The sequence below is a fragment of the Nestor notabilis genome, unplaced genomic scaffold (genome assembly GCF_000696875.1).
Source record: "Nestor notabilis isolate BGI_N333 unplaced genomic scaffold, ASM69687v1 scaffold1713, whole genome shotgun sequence".
In the NCBI taxonomy this organism is placed as follows: Eukaryota; Metazoa; Chordata; class Aves; order Psittaciformes; family Psittacidae; genus Nestor; species Nestor notabilis.
Window position 1 is genome coordinate 118,261 of NW_009921290.1, and position 23,432 is coordinate 141,692.

Below are 23,432 nucleotides of genomic sequence, written 5' to 3' on the forward strand. Positions count from 1 at the left end.
AAGCTCAGCAAGAGCCACCTTGTTGCAGCTGAAAAGCAGAATTTCATCCTGAAATTTTCAAAGGGTAGCTCAGCTGTTTGGTGGGGTGAGGTGTGGCTCTGACAGCAGCATTTGGCCCTTGCCAGGGAGGAAACCTAAGCCAATGACCACAGCAAATGACATGAAGGTAATGAAGGAGAATTTTTCTCAATCCGTTATGTTAGTAAAAACTTTCTGACAACTCCACAAATATGTCGAAGGAGACTGTTTCAGATTCACATCTGCCTTCTGGAAAAATCTGTAGGAATTACACCATTGAAAGGAATAAGCAAGGCAAATAGCTGAGAACTACAGTATGATCAAAGGGAGTCAAGGTGGTTTCAAGAAGTAAACATCACACTTTAGTGGCTTGAAGGCCTTCAGGGTTATGTCTACCAGAGAATTTAAAAAATAATAATAAATGCAGTAGATGGTCTTGCATGAGCACTTTGATTTCTCAGAAAACATTTGAGAAACTGTTCTGCATCACAGGTTATTAATATAAAAGATATGAAGCTACAGAGTAAGTGGAAAGTTGGCACAGTCTACTGGAAATTGGCTAAAGGGCAGGAAACAAAGGGTGGCAGTAAAAAAGCTAAAAGGAGATTAATTGGTGAGTGCTACAGGGAGCAGTGTTGGGACCCGCTTTTTATTATTTACATATAAATTACTTGGAGGGTGGTATTGAAAGATCTCATCGTTTGCCAGCGAAGCTGCGCTGGATAACACTGCGCATAAAAAAGGGGCGATACAATTAAGAAAGGGCTTAATTTATTGAAGTAGCTGGGTTGATCAATAGTGCCGGCGAGTGAATGCAGGCTGTTGTTTGGCTCAAATTCCCCCGGGGCCGGCTGCTGAGGAGCACCTCAGGTGGCTGCAGGCTCGTGTGTCACTCTGTTGTGAACGGTTTTTGAGCCGCAGGGACTGGCGTTGGCTGCCTCTTCAAAACAAACCTGGCAAACAAGCCGCAGCGCCTTTGCAGAGCTGCTGTGGTCCCTTTCAGCAGCCAAACACAGGGTTTGTCCAGTGGGTAGATCTGTTTGAAATGTAAATATAAAAGCAGCCCACCTGTTCGTTTGTTGCTTGCCCAGAGCGTTTTTCTCAGTGCTCTTGACTGCATGTAAGTGAGAAATATGAGAAACAAATATCTGTATTGAAGAGAGGCATTATGTGACAAACTGCGTAACGCATGTTCAGAAAGATGTGTGTGACTACGGGCTCTAGTGGTGTGTATCTGCTCATACCTATCAGCAGAGATCTGATAGTACCAGTCAGGATAAAATACAGCATAACCCAGTGCTTATTGTCACGGATATCTGTGCTACCGAGGTTCTGGTGCTCCTTCCTCACAGTTTCTTTACATTTTCTGGTTACTGAAGTCAAGTTTAGCTTAGTTAACAGGTCAGCTGCTTTACATCCAGTAAGACATCAGTGGATGGTAAGAGCATGGTGAACAAACGGAGCTCCAGGCCTGCCCCAATGCTCCAGAGAGATGCTGAAGAGTGAGGAAGTCTGCCAGGGCAGTACAGAAGGGGCTGGTAGGCTGGGGGGAGTTGCAGACCAGGCTTTGGGGACAGCATGCAAGGCAGAGGACAGAGCACAGGTAGCCCAAGGCATTTTGGGCAGAGGTCACGAGTTCTATGGGGTGCTGTCAGGACTGATGGAACACTGTCTGGCTGCAGAAGGAACAAGTCACAAGGGAAAGACTGTAGATTCAAGGTGGAATTGCTAGGAAATCTGTCAAGCGTGCAGCACCAGTTAAGGAAACCTCTGCACTGCCAGCCAGTGTCTGGTTGACCATCATCTGCACTAGCAAGGCTATGTAATACTGTTTTGCAGTGTGTACAGCTTTGTGCAAACTTATGTTACAGACAGAACATCACTTAAACCTCCCTCTTGTTTTGTGTCTGAAATACAGGCACAGAAGGAGGCCTTTCCTGTACAGCATCTGTGGAGAATGCTGTGGGGTGTTGCACAAGGTGGGGGTGTGTGGAGTGGATGTTCAGTGAGCCCTGCTGGTCTGAGCATCTGTTACATGTGCCTTGGTGGTGCTGCCCAGCCTGTGTGCCTCCGGGAGCTCTGCTGTCACACTGCTCTGTGTCCAGCTGAAAGCACATGTTGCTGACTGCAAGAGACCCTCATTGACCTAAGTAAGAGCTAGAACAAAGCTGCTAGCAGAAGAGTGAAGGGTTAGGAGCTGGCTTGGTTTTGCACCAAGGCAAGGTATTCTGTGAGCATAACCTGAACCTGCAATAGACTGGACAGCTCTAAATTAACTCATTTTTGTCAGCAGCATACTGAGGGCACCTACAATTGTATTCTAGAAATCCGAGGAAAGACAGAAAGAAAAAGCTAAAGAAAAATTTAAGTACTGTGTGGACATGGCTGCCCTATTGTGTTGCTGCTGTGGTAACTGGAAGGCAGAAAAAGCTGCATTTCAGTGAACGTTCTGTTGCATATCCAACTGTTCCTTGTATGCAAGGATCTTACCTGAAGTTGCCCCAAGCTTGCCTTCTGTAACCTTGGCACTCTCTTTACATTAGCCTGGGAACCAGCCTAGCATCACTTATTGCTCACCCCACTGCCCTTCTCTGCACCTCTTCTGACATCTTGTTCCTTCACAATGGCACCCCTTTCTGGAGGTGCTCACAAAGCTTTTGCTCTTATGATGTAACTACCTTGTTCCCGGATTACCCATAAAATCAGTGGTTGCTTTTTCCTTTTCCCCAGAAACTAAACATACTCTTGGTGAGGTGATCTGTTCTTGATCTTGCTGTAGCATTTTGATGTGTGGGTTGGCTGCAGGTAGCTTTGACAAGTTTCTTACCTGCCCAAGTAGCATTCCCCAGTCAGACAAGATTGTTCATTTCAGGAGGATTCAAATCAGTGATGCACAGTCTTGGTTTCCTGCCTTCTCCCCCACCAATGCTGCAAAAAAGGCTTTCTTGTAAAGTGTACTTTGCCTGGGTGGGAGAGCTGTGGCAGATGTGTTTTTCCTAGCGCTGGCATTCCAAGCTTGCTTATCCCTGCTAGGGGCTTGCTGCTGAGTACATCCCTGAGCATTAACCCTGACGCTCTCTCAAATATTTGCCTGTACCCAAGAGATCTGACCAGAACATGTGCTGCTTATTGATGGCTGTGTTGGCCAACTTACCCTCCACAGTGATTTCTGAGTTGAAACCCTGTGCTATTAGAGGCTGAACTAAATTCTTGAGATGGGGACTCTGACAGCTACTGGTTTCTGTGCAGTGGGCTTGAGATGAGGGATGTGTTATATATAGGCGTCTTTCCTGTAACAGTATTCCCACTCAGTCTGAATAAGGAGATGCGCTCTAATGAAGAGAGTATCTTGCCTTGACTTTAATCCTCTCCAAAGTCCTTATTCATCTGCTACCTTAGATAATGAAGTGAAGGTTACATTTTACAAATGACCTTCTTGTGCTTTTGAGTAAAAGGCGAACAAGTAAGGATTAGCAGTCAGGTCTAGGTGATTTTTTCTTTTCCTCTGGTACTGGTTGCAGCCCCATAAAATCATAATTACATTAAAAGGTCCAGGCATTTTATGTGCATTGCCTGCTCCATGGCTCCTAAGGGGAGAATGCACCATGACGGAGAATAAAACAGCTCGTATTTTCTAGTTATGCCAAGTGCTTGTCCTGACAAATTTCCCCACTGCCGCTGCTGTTAGTGGAGCCCGAGGCTGGAGCAGGGTGCGTGACGAGGTGCACCATTTCTAAACTTCAGTACAGATGATCGTTTCCTCCTGTCTGCCTTGCCAAGGTTGTCACACTTCTTCTTTCAAACTGTGGTTGTTGCTGTGGTAATTGAAGTGCTCCGTGAGTGCTTTGTAACAGCTCCCCATCGCAACCTGGGAATTGCAGGCGGTTTGTCAGCTGGAGTACAGTGTGTGCTGGAAGGAGAGTTACGCTGAACTGAAGGTTCATTGCTCGTTTAAAACACTTGCCATGGCCTTTGCTCATATTCTGTCTCAGCTGACGGCTGTGCAGCGCCCCTGTGTCTGATCCCTCCACTCTTGGCTTTCCCCAGCCTCATCAGAAGTGGACAGTGGAAGTTGTTTCAAAGTGAGAGTGTTACAGAAACGCCAGCAGCACCTGACTGTGGCTGCAGACCAATAAGGTGAAGCCAGTGGGCACTTTAACAGTGTGAATAAGCTTGGGGGGGTCACTTTTGTGCAGATCTTGAATCAGCCTCCCAATTCAGACTTCTTACAGAGATACATGTAAATGAGCAATTTCTCTCCATTTCATGGAACTGCTCACTTGCTCAGGCATAATCCTTGGACGCAGCAGCTGCCTCAGGTCTAGAAAAGTAAATGCGATGCCGTCTGCCACACAGGCATTTCCAAACATGCAATTTATCTGGCAGAGTTAAATGGGTCTGGACAAATAGTGAAAACAATTATTTGTGAATATTTTATTAGAAAATATCAAAAATTCATCAAATAAATTATTCAGCTTCCATATGACTAGCCCTGCCAATGGTGGGGAAGAGCCTCACATGCTGAAACCAGCCTGCTGAGTGGAGGAGGCTTCAAGTGCTGCTGGCAACAGGCAGCACAGTTCTTTACAGCCTGGCTTAGGAACACTTGCATCCACCCCAGCTGGGTCAGCACTGGAGCCAGGGCAGGAGGGGTTGCTGTCTCAAGAACTAAACTGGGGACAGACCCCAGCAGTGCTGTGGGAGAGTCAAACAGGTCTGACAGACTCCTCCTTTATGATTGTCTCTTGTGTTTTTTCGTTTTAGGTGAGAGTTTATGACCTCGTGCAGTATGAGCATGGGCCAGATGATGTTCTGATCCTAGCTACTGATGGACTCTGGGATGTGCTGTTAAATGAAGAAGTGGCAGAAGCTGTCACTAACTTTCTACCAAACTGTGACCCTGATGATCCCCACAGGTTCGTGCTCATCCCTGGTTTTCTAGCTATGCTGCAGAAATATGTTTCTGGTAACGTATTTTTGTAGAAAGTATGATATGAGTAACATTCAGTAAATATGCCACGCTTACAAAAAGACATTTGTTGGATGGAGCCCCTGCAGCAAATGTGGAGGTTTGGGGCGGGATGATGAGTGGTCTGTTATAACTCAGAATTGACGACTTTCAAAGGAGTGCTTGTGGAATCACGATATCTTGGCATGGGATGCATTTTCTTTGCTGTACAAGGTTCTGTGGAAACTCTCAGGGCTGTGGTCTTACAAGAACATGGCAGCAGATCTCTGTCTCCAGCAGTTACAGGTTTCTACTTAACTCTTCTGTGGATAGTCCCTTAACACTAAAGATTGTTTCTCACTAGATCATCAGCATTTCTCTCTCTCACACCCTGTATATGTATGTATGTATAAATACTACATGGTGTGGTTTGTATAAATACTACATATACCACTCATTCCTGGACATGTTATGACCTTTAAACCCACCTTCGGTAGTAGATGCTCAGTGCAGCCAGCTGGGAACAGGTGTGGTGACAAAGTAAGTGGAAAGTCTGACTCCATTTGGTTGGATTCTGTTTCATTTCAAAATTTTAACCTACCTTGTCCTCTTTATTTTCCTGTCTTTATCACCACTTACTTGATTAGTTTCTGCTTTTAAAATATACCATCAAGGAAACAAACAAGTTCCCAAACAACTGGCTACAACACTGTCTGCCTTGAGTGAGTCCATCAGTCTGTCTGCTGCTGAGTTCGGTGTTCCCATGAATTAAAACATTACGCTAGAGATCAGAAGTCTCTCACTTGTAAAAGGGAGGACTGTGAAAGTGGAAAGAGCTTTATCCTTCCCTAGGGACTTCAGGAAGGGAAGTGTGCATTGCTCCTGAATTCAGGCCTGGCCATCGCTGTGTTCTGCCCTCTCTCTGGGTTAAGAGTGGGGATGCATCCCCAGTTGGCCTGCATGAAACAGCTTCAGAAATAAGCTCTGCAATATCTCAGCAGCCCAGTGAAAACACGTAACAGTGTGAGAGAAAAAGCTACAGTTGTTTAGATGTGGCAACTCGTGAGGACATGGGGAAACCCATCTCAAAATGCTTGGTGTTTCTCATATTTCTAGGTGGTCATCTTCACAGAGTCAGCTCTGTTCTCCATCAGCAAACAAGGAAGATAACTGGGTATTGTCATCCTGACAGCCACTTGGGTTTTAAAGTGAGAGCAGCTCCGAAGTAACTCACAAGCAGTATTTTCTTGCCCTGACACTTACAAACATGAAATGCAAAAGAGGTTTTGTTGCAATCTCTCAATTGTCAAGAGAATGGATGATTAGTATGAAGCTGCAACTGCAGCTTCCCCACCTCCCTGTGCCATAGAATCATAGAATAGTTGGGGTTGGAAAGGACCTTAAGATCATCTAGTTCCAACTCCCCTGCCATGGGCAAAGAGAAGATGTTGTATGAATGACAGCCAGGGCTGTGTCTACTTCAGGAAGACATGGAAGTGTCTCTGTCCTCTCTATGGGAGGAGACCAGGCAGGATTAGTGGGGCACACTTCCAAGGCATCTGGCACTGTTCTATGCAGATACACCATTAATTCAAGGTAGGAGTAGATGACCTACCCAGTGTACTTCTAGTTATGCCCTAGCACTGTTCAGAGGTGGTAGGGAGCTCTCATATATGCACTCCTGAGTCTCCTCTTGCAAAGGTACCTGAGAAAATGTAATACCTCTACCCTGCTCTGCCTCCATTCTCATCTAGTAACTGGGGAAGGCTGGCTTTTCCTACCATGCTCGCTGGTCCTGTCTGTTGTGAAAATAGTCTGGGTGTATTGTGTCTGTCTTGTTCCTTTTGGTCTTTCCAAAGCTGGTGATAGCCACCACTCTTGCTACGGTAGGAATGGGAATTCTTTGTTTGATCTTTTTGACTTGTTAGGTGAGTAATTTTCCATCCATTATAAAACGCTCATGTAAATCAGAGACACTAAAGGAAAAAGAGATTTTTCATTGTTTCATTTAGATTTGTTTGTTCTGATTTAGCCCTTGTAATTGTGGGAGATCAGTCCCCATTTGTGCCAATGTGAGTACAACACACTCCAGACTTGGGTGGGCCTACTGTATTATGAGTTAGAACAAACACATTTATTGGTGTTTGACCTACTGGTCTGTGAATGGACATCTGAATTAAAACTTAATTTGTTCTTTTAAGTAACTTCATGCCAGGTCATTTGGAGGCTTACAAATAGTGGTGCCAAGACATTTCTCATGCCAGCTTGCAAAAGGTAATTAGAGCAGTCCCTCATATAGTTTACAATGATATTTATGAAAATTACCTTTGTGGAATTGCTCTTGCTGCTTGGTTGTAAAGAATATTTAAAGGGTTTAAAGTACTGTGTGAGAGGTTTTATGTAATTACTTCACAGTGGTCCAAATGAGGTATAACTAATGAATGTACAATAACATAGCAGCTCAGACTGTGGAGCTGCATTCATTCCTCTCACTAGTCAGTGACAGGAAAGTCTTGTTTGCTGTATTATCAGTGTGATGTTTAAAGGAAATGTTATCCCAGAAAATGTCAGGTTCTGTGACGGGTGTAGTGACATAGTCTGTGGTGAGGTGATCGGCTGAAAATGTAAAATCTCTAGGGATGTAGAGAGCTTGTCAGAATCTAAGAGACTTGCCCCCTGGGTTTGGTAATGCTGTGGTGTTCAGGAGAACCTACCTGTGAAGCAGACTCTGGATCTGCCTGACCCAGTAGCCTACTTACTCCCTGCCAGCAGCATATTTAAAAAGAAGCCAAAGCTGGAGAGGAAGATTTTAGAGGTGCAGAGTACTTATCTGTTACGTAATTAGCTCTTTGTGGGAACAATATCCCTCCCATTTGAATTAGAAGTTATTTCATAACCCGATGGATAAGAGCTTACAGCCTTGGCAATGCTCTTGGGATTCTCTCCTGCTGGTATTTACTGTCAGAACTGTGAGTGTTTTTTACGCACAGAAAAATACCTTTGAATCCTGTCAAACATAACATTTGCTTGGACATCTCAAAGTACAGGGAGAGAAAAGTCCTGGAGTATCTTCACCCAGCCACGCAGACAGAGCCTCAGGGGATTTGGGCAGCGGGTGATGGGCACAGACTTGATTAGACAACAGTTCCTCTGCAACAGCTGTGATGGATGGAAGTAGCAGGGTTGGAGCTGGATTTCTCAGCCAGCTCATTTCTATGAGTATTGTGGCAGACAAGAGGATGAAGGGGACCCTGCGTGAAGAAGAGGTGTAGCAACACACTGCTGCTTTCCATACATCATCCTTCTGAAGAGGTAGGAAGATAGAGAAACATGACTTTTGCCCACTTCCTTCAGCTGCAGTTTACACAGGTTTACACGCTGATCTTGGGAACCTATTTCTTATCCTCCCTCCTGTCCTTTCTCATTCCCTCTCACACTCTCTCACACAAGCTAGAGAGATTTATGAGGATGCTGGGGAGTTGCTCCACCTCTGCTGGGTGTGAGAAGATAAGAAGCTACTTAGCAGCACGTTTCCCCCACTGTCACCATTTCTCCTGCAGTACTTTCACTGATCAATACTGGAAACTTCAGCAGAAGAAAAAAAAAAAGCATATATATTTCTTAAAACAGAAAAGTTATATCCCAGTGGGGCTGTTCGTTAGGAGGAGGTGAATACTTTAAAACTACTTCAGCAGTTCTCTAATGCTGTGTCAACAGCTGAATCCCAAGTTCACAGCACTGGAGAATAAAACATTCAGTAATGGACTGCTGCTGCTATTCATCTCCAGGTACAAGAGACCCTATCTCCTCTAGTGCCAAGGTGAACAGCATCGCTTCAGTTCAGCTCTACACAAGGAGATAAGTTACCTCGCTCCTGTCTTCACCTGTTCCTTTTTCTTCTGTATTTCACAGACTGTCTATGGGAGAATTTCTGTTCTGTTAAAATTCCCTTGTTTTTATCTTGTCCTTTCCAAACATTAAGCAGCAAAAGCTTTACACAATCAAAAGCAATATTCATTCCTTTGTACTCTTTAGATGTGGGGAGCCCTTGTTAATTAGAAAAAGGAGGAAGGCAAAGTTTTCTTGTGGAATGATGGGTGTTTTCTTCTCTTAGATTCTGACAATAGCTGAGAAATCCTTGGAAAAGATGTTCTAGCCAAAATTCACTCAGCATCAGACATGCTGTGAATAAATACTCCAGTTTCTTGCTTGCCACGTGGAGTCCTTTTGTTCCTTAGCCCTGCATCTGATTTGGGAACTGGGGAGTGCAAGTATGTATGTTTGGGTTTTATTCCCCTTAGAAAATATAACTTCATGTTGCATCAGGACAGTGGATGCAGAGCTGCCTGTCACATCCTGCCATTATAGCTCAAGGTCCTTGGTACAGACTTCTCTTGGAGCATGCAGACACTGTTGCATGTGGGTGTGGAGGCTTGTGTGTTACAGTTCATGCCTTGGGCCCCTCTCTTACTGTTAAATGTAAATCTTCTGTCAAAACTAGTGAGGGCTGGAAATTTAATTTCTCAGTACCATTGGGAGCAAGGGTGCATTGCTTCTGTACAACATTTCTTGGATTTAACATCGGACCTTTTGGGTAGTCAAATGTTGGTGCTTTTGCATTGAAGAAATCTTTCTAGCGGCGCAGATAAATCTCAAAGGGTCAAAGGAGTCATTTTAAGGTACTAAATGATAGAAACGGAACATAAATGGAGAAATTGTTCTTTCCTATTCCTCAGATGGGATCTGGGCAGATCATTTTTAGTCAAGGATCCTCTCTGGAAAACGAGGTCTTGAAATGTGAACCTTTTCTTGTCCTTCCTATAAGGATGCTGGGGAGGGACTTTTTGTTAGGGACTGTAGTGGTGGGACAAGGGGTAATGGGTTTAAACTTAAACAGGGGAAGTTTAGATTAGATATAAGGAAGAAGTTCTTTATTGTGAGGGTGGTGAGGCACTGGAATGGGTTGCCCAAGGAATCTGTGAATGCTCCATCCCTGGTAGTGTTCAAGGCCAGGTTAGACAGAGCCTTGGGTGACATGGTCTAGTGTGAGGTGTCCCTGCTTATGGCAGGGGTGTTGGAACTAGATGATCTTAAGGTCCTTTCCAACCCTAACTATTCTATGATTCCTGATTTCTGTAAACTTCAGAGGCGTCTTTTGCTCCTGAAAGTCTACATCATCTCAAAGGTTGTTACATATATAATGCTCTAAATAAAGCACAGGCAGACACATTATTGAACTGTTTGGGTTTTTTTCTTGTCAGTATTCTAACTTTTCAGTTGATTTTTAATTATCAAATCATAGAAAACCTTGTCTCCACCCAACCAAATTCAAAACATCTCAGCCAGGTGTTGGACTGATGAAGAAAACCATGTGACAGTAGCTGTTCACCCATAATCAGCTCTTTTTCAGAGAAAGCTTCTAAGTGAGTACCCAGATGTGTTGATCCAGTGACAGCAGGTAAAATGATAAGGGAGAACGTGTCAGAGCACATGACGGAGCACCGCCTGTGCACCACCTTTTGGACTCTGACACACTTCTACTGCCAAGCGGCATCTGTTATTTTTTCAGGACAGAAAATAACTCTCATAAATCCAACAGTGCTCAGCCCAGCGCAGGCTGGGAGTTCTGAAGCAACGTGAAACTTGGTATTTCACTAAATTAAGCACCTGACAATTCACATTCACACAATTTTCATTGAACTCATAAATGTGAAAGAACTGTGGGACTCTATTAATCTGGCTTTATTAACTGTAAGTTTACTTTTCCAGTTTCAGAATAAGGGAGATTTAAAAATCATTCCTACGGTCAAGGAAAACAGACAAGTTAGTCTACTTGGTTTAAAGTATCATTTGGGTTTTATTTTTAGTGCTCTATTACTTGCTTTCAAATGACTTCGTTATAGCTTGTCTCTAAAATAGTTGAGCCGTGTTTACCTTCAGGTGTGTCAGTTAACAAGGGTGTCGTTATTAACAGCAAATAGTGTTACGTGGGGTCCTCAGTTTTTCAGACTACTCCTAGAAGGCCAATTTATTAATGCAGATGTGTTTAATATTTTTCTGAAAACTGCTGAAGCCAGGCACCCAAATGACCAGTGATTTTTGATTGATTGATGCCTGCCAAATACCTTCAGATTCTGATGCAGGAGCTGTTGCTGAACTGGAAAGGGTTGCCTTGTGGGCATGCTGTGGTTTGCATTTCTCCTGCCTATTTCTAAAGCACTGGGAAACTTGTCCTGGTAGGTCACAACAGTACATGTGGCAGGCTGTAAAAACCCGCTTTCCTCATGAAGAGGAGCGCTTCCTGGCTGTATTCTGCCTTCTCCACAGGTACACGCTGGCGGCACAGGACTTGGTGATGCGAGCCAGGGGAGTGCTGAAGGACCGGGGCTGGCGAATATCCAACGACAGGCTGGGCTCTGGAGATGACATCTCTGTCTACGTCATCCCCTTAATACACGGGAACAAGCAGTCATGAAAGTAGCATCAAGAGAGGTTGTAGGATGCGGATCTTTCTGGGAAGGGCCGGTGAGAGACAATATGGTTTTGGTGATCTGACCAGGACACTTCCAGTTGATGTAATCTACTCAAAACCAATGCTGGAGGGGTATTTTTCTGCCCGAAAGGTAGGGCTCTGCACATATACTGTATATGATAAAGATAACACTTAAGATTACAGTTTCCCTGTAGAAATGGTTTTGGTGCTTAACAGGAATGGGATTTAAATGCTGCTAGCATATTATGGATTCTGTTATCCCTCCAGATGGGGTATTTATTTTTTTTTCTCAGTTTACCATGTAGCTTGGAAGAGCCATTTCAGTTGTGAAAGTAGAAGTGGGCATCAGAAGCCAAGGAGGCTCCTGAAATCTACCCCCAAATATTCAGAAGGTGACTTAGGTCACATCTCATTTAAAATACCTATATATACATATATGAGACTCAAGAGTTTTCTTCTTTCAAAAAGTTGCATTCATGACTTACCTATGGACAACTTCAAACTTGTGTAATCCTTCGAACCTCTATTTTCCTCTCCCATCTCTTCTTCGGTAGACTATACTCCTGTATGTTAGTAGGAAAATTGAAACTGTTTTCAGTGTTTACTGCAGCTAAAACAGCCACCTGCAAAATTGTCCAGGAGAAACAGGTCACAGTCCTGTATGGCAAGATCTATTCTGGTGCGAAGAGTTATTTGTCAAGATTCCCTGTCGTGTGTATGCCATGATTATACAGAGCACGCAAACTCAGCTTTATGTGATGTTTACCTGGAGGCCCTGGTTTCTTTGGGATCAGAGATTTGCATTCATTGAATGGTTCTGCCTGCTTTATCCTGTTAGAAGAATCCCTGACCATACAGCTTTTGCATTGGTTGGGATTCATAAATTTATTTGGGCTTCTGAGTGTGTTTTTAAGTTGGATTCTTACTTGCAGTGGTGGTATTGTTCTCGTTACCAATTTGGATTCCCGGATAGTGATCTATTTAAAAGTCATTTCATGTCTTCCTGCATCACTTATTATTCAGTATACATTTGCCTGCTTGACTTAGTGATCAGAAAGCTTGTAACTTTCTGTCCTCTTGGTACTGAGGACTGTAGCCAAGGATCAAAAGATCCCTGTGATAGATACAAGCCCTTGGTTAGCTTCAGCAGCTTTTTTCTTAGCAGTGATGAATCAATTTAAATAAAATCTGAGTAAAACATTATCAGAGTGAAAGCAATAGTCCAAGAAGGAAACAAGAGGAAATCTGCAGCTTAACCTGGCTGCCGGTTCCTCAAGCCAGTACTTCATTGGCAGGAGTGAAGGGAAAACAAAATCAAAAGGTTCTATCGTAGGCAACTATATTAGCTGGGGAGCCAAGGTCAACCGTCTGCCCCCAGCTTTTGGAACTGCTTATTTAGTTTGTACTTCTTGGGTAGCCAAGAGGCAGGGGACTGGCATAATTGCCGGGCACTGACTAGGCAGCTCACAAATGTTGTGTCCTTTCCAAACGAGGAGGAGGAGGATGCTGTGCCCTTTGCAGACTTTCTCCTTAACAGGCATGACCTGGAGCTCACCAGTTTTGTAACCTAAAATGTGCTGCGTAGACAGCCCACAGCGCATGTGTGGTGTAGCTGCCCAGATGCTTTGCTTGATTGCATCCGGAAGTACATGTGCAACAGTCTCAGTGGATTTAAACTACCCTTGCTCTAAATCTCTACACCAGTAGGAGTTTCAGGCTGAAAGCGGGCAACGCGCAGAGGGTGTAATGGCTCAAATGTGCAGCAATCTGCATGATTTTAGCCTGAAAACTGTTCCATTCATTCCCCAGTGCCTGCATGTAATAAAGCTGTGCAGAACACGAATGTTTTATATTCTACAGCTTCAGCATAATTCAGTGGCATATCTGATTATGTGTTGTCATGCTTTCTCTACTCCTTCCTTAGTTTTTTTCCCCTTCTTTTTCTGCGTGCAGCTGGGTGAAAAGAGGTTTGGAGTCTAGAGTATTTTTCACATGGCCTGTTATGTTTTAAAGTTTAAGCAAGAGATCTTCTCTTGCACTTTTTCTGGCCTAATAAACTTGCAAACATGCTTTTCATGCTCTGTGTAACTCCTGTTGTCTCTTAACAAATGCAGTTGTATAGTCCTCTAGCAATTCAGATGCTCTTTCACAAAGAAACTAATGCTGGCGATTCCAGCGGAGTCGTCTGACCAGCGAGGAAGCTGGTGCTTGCTGGTACCAGCTACAAGCCTGAGTCAAATATTTCAGTGCTCACACATTGTTAGTCTTCATTATTTGGTAACATGGTGTCAACACACATGCCAGTCATTATAAAACCACTGAGTACAATGTGGTGGAAATAAATTTCCAGTGTAGGGTTTGCCAGAATTTAAAAGTGAAACTTCGAGGCAATGGAAAATGCACCTTCTCATTCAGGGGTGTTTTTAAGCGTACCCCTGGGCAGATGGGTTCGCAGAGTGTGTGACTTGGCTGGTGACTTCTCAGAGCAAAACCTTGTGGGCACTGCTATGGTTTTGTGAATCAGCCTCCACTAAGTTTGCTGTTCATCTGAGGTATTGCCATCAGCCAGCCTGTTCCTCTGCAGCTGGACCCAGGTTGAGTTGTGTTACCTGTCAGCCCCTCTCCTGGAAAAGGCAGAAGTATAGTATCAGCAATTGATATCAATTAGCATCAATTAATAAATTCTGAGAACTTGAAAGGATAATAAAGTTTCCTACTCAAGATGTATGTGACTGAAACTATGCTGTGATGCTTTTTGTTTTGCTTTTTTTATAAGGTATCTGTTACGCGTTTACATGCTTTCCTCATCGGGGCATCTCCGGTACGCTGTGATAGCACTTGGGCTATCACTTCTATCTGCTTTCAGTAGGAGCTTCTTACATGCCTGCACTGTGTCTGTGCTCTGCTTCAAGGTGTGGTATAAATACATATACATACCAAAGCCTCTTGTAAATAGGAGGCAGGAGTCATTAATAGATGAGGAAGTATCATGAGAAGCAAGAATAATTAAAAGCATTTCCAGTTCCCTTTACAGGTTGAATTATGTGGGGAGTCACAGCATTTAGAAGCCACTGGTGGCAGGGAGGATCCATGCTGCACAGTGCTGTGTTCAGACCTGCAGCTGCTCTAAGGGCTCAGTGAAGCTCCTGAGTTCAGAGCAGGCAGCTTGCTGCCTCAAACAGGAGCAAGTTAGGCACCAAGTCCAAATTTTAGATCCTGAGCACATCGTCTTAGTTACTGCCTGATGCTGGCAGCAGTGTGGGGTTTTGCCAGGTTAGTGTCTGAAGCTATTGAAGCCTTAGCAGCAGGGAACCTCAGTCTTGAGTTACACTGGTATTCATACTGCTATTGCACAGTGCTGTGTCCTTGCCTGTGCATAAGCACTGCTTAGAAAGTCAGGCAAGATCTTGGACAATGGCAAGGAAAGGAGGTGTATGCCATTTAGTTCAGGTGAGCCAACAGTGCAGTGTAACTCTGCCTTCTGGTGCCTAGGCCACTCCAGTTCCTAGAAACTCAAACCCAAGAAGCTTCTACCATTCTCCTGTTGCAGAAGGTAATACAGCCATTTTGGACATGCAGTACAGCCTGAAATGTTCTTGGTTTAATTTGATGAAGAAGGCAGGTAGACATTTTGTTTACACCTTAAGTGAGGCACACAACCACCTTTTGGTATGGCAAGACAATGCTGCTTCCTTCAGCAACAAAAGCCAGTTGTCCAAGAGGGCTGAGGCTCAGTGACCTTGTGCTGGAGAGAGAGAAAAACCAACAAGGCTAACAAGCTGAAGGAAGAGTGGTCAGATTCTGCTTTTCACAGTGGAGTTCCATGTTAAAGTTACTTCCATGTTAGAATACGACAAGAGGTCTGTGAGGTACCATCGACTCTGCATCCGGGGTATTTTTGAAGAACTGCACTTGTTGTTTGGGCGGATTTTGGCTTTGAACTTTTGCTAGGTTTGTAACAAACACTATATACTCTGAGCAAATCTTCTGTGTCTTCCTGGTGTTTTGCTTTTATTTTACATTTTATGTACAAATACTTTCAATATTTTTGTATCAAACATGAATTGCAAACCATGTGGAATTGTTATCCCTCTCTGACATTTTTGGCATGTGAATAGTTTTCCTTTGTGTGTCTTAGGTGAAGATACAGTGATGTGGCTGCCATAGAGAGAGTGACCAAATGATTCTGTAACTGTGCTGCTGTATTTCTACCTGTGATGTACTTGAAGGAGGATGCTCTTGTCCACCTCCACTCTCATTCTTTTTTCTTTTTCTTTCTCTTTTTATTTTTTAACCATTGCTGCTGGTGTTCTTTCATAGTGTCTTATTTTGGTTTTTTTTAATAGCTGCCACTTTTTTCTTTCTTTGATTGGACAAGTTGTCTTGCTTTGAGATCTGTACAGCTGTGTAGGTTTTACATGTCCTGAAGAACGGAGGAGCTGCTGGAGGAAGATGTTTTGGACCAATGTACTTCTGCTTTGTGACTGTGAAATGTTAATCTTTTTGTAACCTAAGAACAAAAAAATGTTTAGTAAAGGGATATATTTTGTGTTTTTTGAAACTTTCCAGTGCAATGAACAAAAGAGGAGGAGGATGAAGAAGTGTATGCGCAAAGTTTTAAAATAAAATTTTAAATTATATATTATATATCCATCTATATCTATTACTGTGATTATTCTGTCTTTGTCCTGAAAAGTACCTAAGTCTCTTTTTGTGTATTGTTAATTGTGTGATACGGACAAGTAGCCCTCTGTGCTTTACCAGGGAATGGATGATTCACTGACAAAAGGTCCCACTCTTTATTTAATGAAGTAAATCCCTATGAGGTGCATTAGCATAGGGGCTGATCTGGAAGATTTTGGCTGTAGGATAACTGAGGGAGCTGTGTGCTGCCATCAGATTATGATCCATTGCTTAGGCTGCCAGCTGCCATGTTGTGACTCAGTGAAGAGCTATGCAGAGTGATCAGCTATCAGCTCTCCTGGCATGAGGCACTGGGTGCAATTTTTGAAATGACAACATCCCCAGTTCCTTGGGAATCACCGTCTCAAATTCTGCTCTAGTTTATGGCAGAGAAAAAAACCAAAGGTGAATTAATAGTTTCCACTGAAGCAAGCTGTCATGTTTATTTGGTAACCAGAGATGGTTTTGAAGGTACCGAAGATGCAGTAACTAGCACTGGCCTCCTTGCATCGTACCGTCGCAGAGCCACAGACGATGCCGATCCAGGTTGCCAGCAAGAGGACAAGAACTGGGCTTGTATCTACTGATTATAGCTTTGAAATATTGCATTGTAGCACAGGCAGTTCTCCTGATTCCTATTTCACCTTGCACTTGATAGAAGAGCAGTGAAAACATTTCTCTGGTGTTACCCAGTTTTTAAAGTGCTGCAGAAGTGATGTGTTAATTTCACCCTGGTTCTTCTCACTCTCCCTTAAAGTCCAACATTTTATTACTGCAGCCCAGCCACTGGGTCAACTTTAAAATCGCTGTGCAAATAAAACTTCAGCACAGCTTTGCCTGGCTGGCTGGTGTCAGCTGAAGAAGTGAGTGTTGGCTGCGTGCAGTGACAGGGAACTCTTTCACAGCAAGTGAACCTAAAAGAGCCTGCTCCACATCATCCTGTCGCTTCCACATCTCTTATGCCCTGAATTCTGTGAGCTTGTAGGTCAAGTAAGGCTTGTTATTTTCATTTTTTAGGTAATGGATACAACTCTTCAAATCTGGATCTCGGTTTCTATAATTCCTGTGGGTAATAAATCGATGCTTAGCCAAATAATACATTCATGGTATTCTACTGAATGCACTCAGTTAACTAAAGCGACATCAGGGAACAATCCCAGTAATTTGTTGTATATTGTACAGTTTCTGTAAAACTGAGGCCTGAAGTTCCATCTTTTTAATGTATCCTGGTAATGTACCTTCACAAAAACTTCACTTCTTTATGCTACTGCACTGCAGCTTTTATGGATTCCAGAGTTTCTCTCGTGCTTTCCAGGAAGGCTTATATAAACCAAAGTTATTGCACATCCTGTTCTTGTTAGAAGGAAGGATGAAAGCTTCTTTTAAAATCCTCTGCTTTGCAAAGCAAAGGATGCCATAACTTTATAGGGACAAAAAAATTATTTCAGGAGAAATTGTGCTTTGAGGACGAGGTGAATGAAAAGCAGTAGATCAAGGTAGACAAATGGGTCTACAGGTAGATAAAGAACGTGTGATTTGGAGACGCTTAATAATTTAAAAACAATCATAAATTTGAAGCTGCAGAAATCATCTCCAGCACTCTGCCACGGAATACTAAGGGGAGAGGGAGGAAGCTGCCGTAGCAAAAATAATTAGCTCTTTACTGCAGCTAATTTAAGACTGACTATTTAGATGCATAGACAGATGAGATCTCTGAACCTTCACGAGTTTGAGGTCACCTAGGATTAGAATTACATTCTTTTTCTTTGGTGTATTAGTGCATAATTTCTCAGGCTCTAGAGTCAAAATGTCCCTGATCTTTACCCCTGAACATTTATTCTCTCAAGCAATAGAAGACAATCCCTTACGGTGTTCTTCTGTAAAGACAGCACTACAACCAGCTGTAATGTTTTGGTATTGTTCCTGAACTTCACAGCCCTCCTTGGATTTACCAATCTGTTGGTTGGGTTTTCTTCTGCTCTGTGGTAAATCAAGGCCTTTCCCAACAGACTGTTCTCCAACAGTGCATCTTTCTGGTTCATTTATGCCATGGGTGGTGTTTTTCCTTCCTTCTCCTTACGGTGCTCCTCTTTGATTTAAAACATTTGAAGTAAAGTGCTGATTGAGATGTTTCACTGAGTCCTCCTCACACTTGCTTCCTACCAGTGATGCAGGAATTGCTGTTAGCCAAAGGCAAGCCCCGTGGAAAGGGGAGTGATTTCTTCATTAATCCAGCATCCATCATTACCTCAAAGCAAAAACCTACGTTTGAAAGGGAAAAGTTTAGTGGGTTTAAATTGATTTTGGAGGGTTCAACTTCTTGAGCCCTTGAGCCAGTTCTTTGGCCCAGTTATTCTCTGGGGAATCTACTTTTCCCTGGCAAATTAAGAGCTGGCTGAAAGATCCAAAGGTTTTCACACAAGCTCCAGTGCAGCTTTTAGCTTCTGATGTGACAGTTGTTGTTTATTTCTGTAATAATTGGTACAACTTTTGGGGGAACTAAGCAAAGAAACCTGAGAATTTGCTATTTTTGCTTTAGGAAGGTACGGTTTAAGATTATGGAAATTCTGCAAGATGCCCATGAGTAAAATTACAAGGAAAGATGGTGTTTTCCCACAAGAGTGACTGTTAAAGACAAATGACTAGGCAGTCACCTCATTGAGCAGCACCGATTGTGCCTAAATGGAGACCATTCCTCTGCCCAGTATAATACTCAGTACAGCTTAGGGGTGTAAAAGTGACTGGCACACCTGCGGTCACCTCAGTCTCGGGAAATTTCAATTGACTCTGCCCATCCAGATCTCTTAAATGTGTATTGGTTTCATTTGTAACCCTCTGTGGGCTGAGGCAGCTGTTTCGCAGCACAGTGCACTATCTCAGCATGTACTGGGATGGGGAAGGGGAGACAAGAAGAAGCCAAATCCACTTGCAGCTCTTCAGGTCTAGAAGCAGACAAACTAGTTATTCAAACAGGGAATTGCCAAAGAATGTACAAAGAGCTGGGAACTGCTACATCCGCAAGCAGTTTAGACCTCGATTCTGAAAGATCCTCTCATCCCCACGTTGTGCCTGTTCACTTTTGTTCCTGGGTTGGTACCACAGCTAATTGCATGAAATGTCTTATTTCTTACTATCCTCCAGCTTTCCCCAGAGCTTTGTCAGCCAAATGTCAACTGCATCTCGTCTGGCTGAGATCAAGGTACTCCAAGAACAGGCTGCTAATACAAACTTCTTACGCTGCGTTTTCTGAGGATGGCGTTCATTTTGCTCCCAATTAAAAAAACAAATTTACTTCACTGGTCTTTGCACCCCCTCTTAATGCTTGTTTGTCACCAGCACTCACGCGATTGAATTTTACATCTGGGAATGTAGAATATGTTAGAAGAGCTGGAACATCATTCTTACCCCTTCTCTGCCTAAGCACCAGAATAGAAGCAGTTTAAATGAGCCAGACAAGAATCAAAACACACCCTCCAAACTAAGTCATATATCCAGACATACAAGTATTTTATGAATGGGAAAAATATTAAACACAATGCTCAGACACTAAATCTTGCTGTGGTTACATTTTTCTAGGAATGGTGTTTTTGGGAAGGTCTGTTTAGCGCCAGAAAAAGGAAGGAGAGGAAAAGAACGAAATAAAGATTTACAGTTATGTAAAATTTCCCAGTCCTGCTTCTCTGCTACCGCTCCTGCAAGATTTCCTTGGTGCTGGCTTCACTAGGAAAGCAGGTACTTGGTCAATGAGGAAATGGGGAACATGAAGACCCAACTAACTTGGAGTCCTGAAAATAGCCCTATGGCTCAGGCTGATTCCTAATAAATAAGCTATTGCAGAATATTAAAATTAAATTTGTAACTATGTACGTCTGTAGAAAAAAGAATGGCAAGAAACTTTGAGCAGCAGCTGAATGCTTGGAAGATGTGACCTGTCTGTGCCTGTTCCAGCAGCTGAAAGCAAGCTGAGGTCTCTAAATACACCTATTTCAGCTGTCACTTACCCAGAATACAGCTAAGTATGATTTGTGCTTTTGTTAACAAACTCTCCACCTTTAAGGAGGATTAGTGGGGAAGAAACAGCAAGACACCCCTTTTCTCCAGTGCCTCATCCTCAATGGAAACAAAATTGAGTTTTAAAAATCGAGCTGGGAATAACTCAGTTTTGTTCATTCTTTGGAGGGATCAACAGCTACCCCTGTATTGTAAAGCCTCCCATCTCCAGAAGTCCTGGGAATGTGCCAGCCTGTGGCCATCAGATGACTTGGGTCTGTGAAGCTGCCTGCCCTTGGCCAGCAGCAGGCAACTGAGCCTCCAGGTGATTAGTGGAGAGGATGGTTCTTGGGGACCTGCAAGGCTAGGTGGTGGCTAAATGATGGCGGGATACAAATGGCTGAGTAGAGGGTGAAATCCTTCAGGATATAGTTAGCTTTTTTTAGATGAAAGCTGGTATTTGCACACTAGCCAAAACAAGGCTGAAGAGCAAGAACACCAACTTTTGTAAGCCTCTCAGTAGAGTCGCTGCTCCTCCACTCAGGAAAATGCAAAACAAAGAGACTCATCTCTCCTTCTGCCCTGGAAGCGAGCAAAGAGAAAGGAAAGTGTGGCTTTGCTCGCAGTCAAGAACCTGCTTAAGGTTGTAGTCTGCTTCAGAAATGGAGCTTGATAGTAAGGCTTGAGGTTCTGAGGTCTCCTCTTGTGCTGGGCTATAGCTGGCACTCAGCAATGGTGGCGGTTGTCTCACCACACCTGGATTTTGTTGCTTTTCACCACATCTGTGTTGCTCCTAAAAACAAATGCACTGAGGTTTCTGGAGAAACAGTTATTACTTTTATTTTTCAAATGCATCTAGGGCCATAAGACAATGACTGGATGCCAGCCTCCCCCAGCAGCTCCCCATGGTCTCCCTTGTCCTCACCCTGTACCAGAACATGCTACGGCAACAAGCCACTTGCTCCCAGGAAGGTGATTCATTTCTGAGGCATATTTGTAGAGGAAAAAAAAATGCTTTGAGGGTGTTGCTGTGTCTCTGTGTGACCTGCATCGGGGATGAAGTAGAAACCTCAACATTGCAGACATATCCCAGGGTCGCATTCACAACGTGCAGGGAAGCAGTGGGGGAAGGACGCGAGCAGAGCATGAGCAGCTCTGTTGCTTCACGTGAAAATAAACTCTAATAGCAATTAAGGAAAAGGAGTAGGAAATTAATAAGGCAGTAAAGATTTTTCCAAATTGGTCACAAACCATTGGTTTATCTCTTGAAAAAGCTCAGCTGACAAGAATTCTTTCATCCCTTTGTCCCCCCTGTGTCTTTCAATAATCATCCTTCTTCATGCAAATATAGATGGAAAGGGGGGAACAGTGAAAGGTTAAAATGGAAGCAGGCTATCTTTCATCGACATGGTAATTTTGCTGCTTGGCTCGATGCCAAGCGCTCACTGCAGCCACTAGCTGCCATTCCAACATGAGTGAAAGGATCTTTAATAAGAGTGTAAATAAAAGCCAGGCTGAGAAATGAGTTTTCCATCCCAGCAATCGCTGGCCTAACCTCTGCTGTAAATAGTCTCTCAGAGCAGCACAGATGGAGTACCAGCACCTGGGGATCAAGGCAATCTCCGCACAGTGCAATTTAAACAGCTGGGTACAATTGAAACACGAATTAGCAGGGATAGACAGAGGGATCCCATTTTGTGCGCAAGGTAAAAACAAATAATTCACTCCTTTTTTCCCCTTTAAAGAAAAAAGGGGGGGGGGTAGAGAACTTTTGACATGATCTTGTGGGAGGTGCTCCTCGCTGCAGCTGTTAGATTAATTTAACCATGAGAATTTCCCACAAGGCGCTGTAAAAACAGAGCCCTAATTTATGATCATTGATTTAACAGCTTGAAAGTGATTTATCTGACCTCAGTCAAGATAGCGAGGACACCAGAAGAATGATTGGTCATTCTGGGCTTTGTGTGGCTGTGATTGGCCTTATTAATTTAGAGCAGAAGGTCTGTTTCAATGTCTTACTGAGGCAGTCAAAGGCAGTTGGCAACTGAACCATTTTAAATACTTTTTTTTTTTTGAAGCATTACTAATGCTGCTAAGTACTGAGAATTTATTCCACATGGAAAGGATCGTCATTAGCTAAGAAATGGTGAGGCTTCGTTTAGAACTGTACAAACAGACGCCTGGTCTTGGATTTGCAAGTTGGGGTTTTTCTTAAGTAATATTTTCCTATTGTTGGGAACCTAAAGCACACTGTGAAATGGAATTGTTCAGCATTACAGTAAATGAGAAATAGCTTTGGAAGAGATAAAAGAGGTTGGCACAAGGGATTGCTGGCTCTTGCTCTTTTTAAGGGTAGATTTCAGAAACACCTAAGCGCTTCGCATATTTTACTGTTTTTATCATTCACTCCTCTTTACAGAAGTTATAGAGTGCATCTGTTGACAAGTAAATATATCTAGGTTTTATTTCAGAAGAATATGCTTTTGGTTGAAATGACTGTTGCATCCACTACTGAAATGTCACAACTGAGTGATGCAATTTTGTCGCACAGATAAGAGCAGAAAGGATGAAAGGCAAAGGGAAAGGTGAGTGCTCTCTCTCCAGAAAGAACAACTGTGTTTAAGAGCATGAAATGAAATACAGATGCTTTAAAAGTTTGCCTACACCAGAAAATCTGAATACAGAATCAAGTGTGTTTGCACAAGTGTGTGCACTTGTACAAACATCACAGAGGAGGTGCCAAAACTGCTTCTTGCATTTAGAGTGCTAACCAGGAAAATGGGCTGGGAACAGCCAAGTACCATACCACTTTATGCTGCCACCTGGACTGACGTGTGGTTGGGTTAAATGTCACTGATTTGGATGGTTCTGCATTTCATTCACTGCTGGATTATGCACAGCTTTGAAGCCCATCACCAAGGGTCTCAGTAATTATCTTGCCACTTTCCAAGGTGGGAGACAGACATGCTGCAGGCTAGGGTTTCATCCACGGGGATGAATGCTTATAGCCGTTTCACTATCCTGATGAAATGCTATCATCTGACCTGAAACTAAGGTAGTCCACTTAATCTCCATGCATCAGGGGAAAAAAGCAGACAGCAATATCTCAGCCTTCCAAAATATGAAATAACAGTTATTTTCAAAAGTGAAAAGACGAAGGCAACAAATAGAATAAGTTATGAAACATGCAGACAAAGGCTCCCTCAAAGTCTCATACACTTTCTCAAGAGATTGAAGAATAAATTTATCAACAGCTGTCTATCTCACTAACAGGTTTGGGGGACCAATGGTAACTACAAA

General features: G+C 43.2%; 1 protein-coding gene across 1 annotated transcript in view; it reads left to right on the plus strand.

The window, feature by feature from the left end:
- The window catches only part of PPM1H (protein phosphatase, Mg2+/Mn2+ dependent, 1H), a 129,616-nt gene extending 118,175 nt beyond the window's left edge, over positions 1 to 11,441 (plus strand). Inside the window, exons 9-10 of the mRNA XM_010011074.1 lie at positions 4,783 to 4,934; positions 11,294 to 11,441. Of these exons, the coding sequence (XP_010009376.1) occupies positions 4,783 to 4,934; positions 11,294 to 11,441 (300 nt within the window). The remainder of the gene's footprint in view (positions 1 to 4,782; positions 4,935 to 11,293) is intronic.
- Positions 11,442 to 23,432: the final 11,991 nt, after the last annotated feature.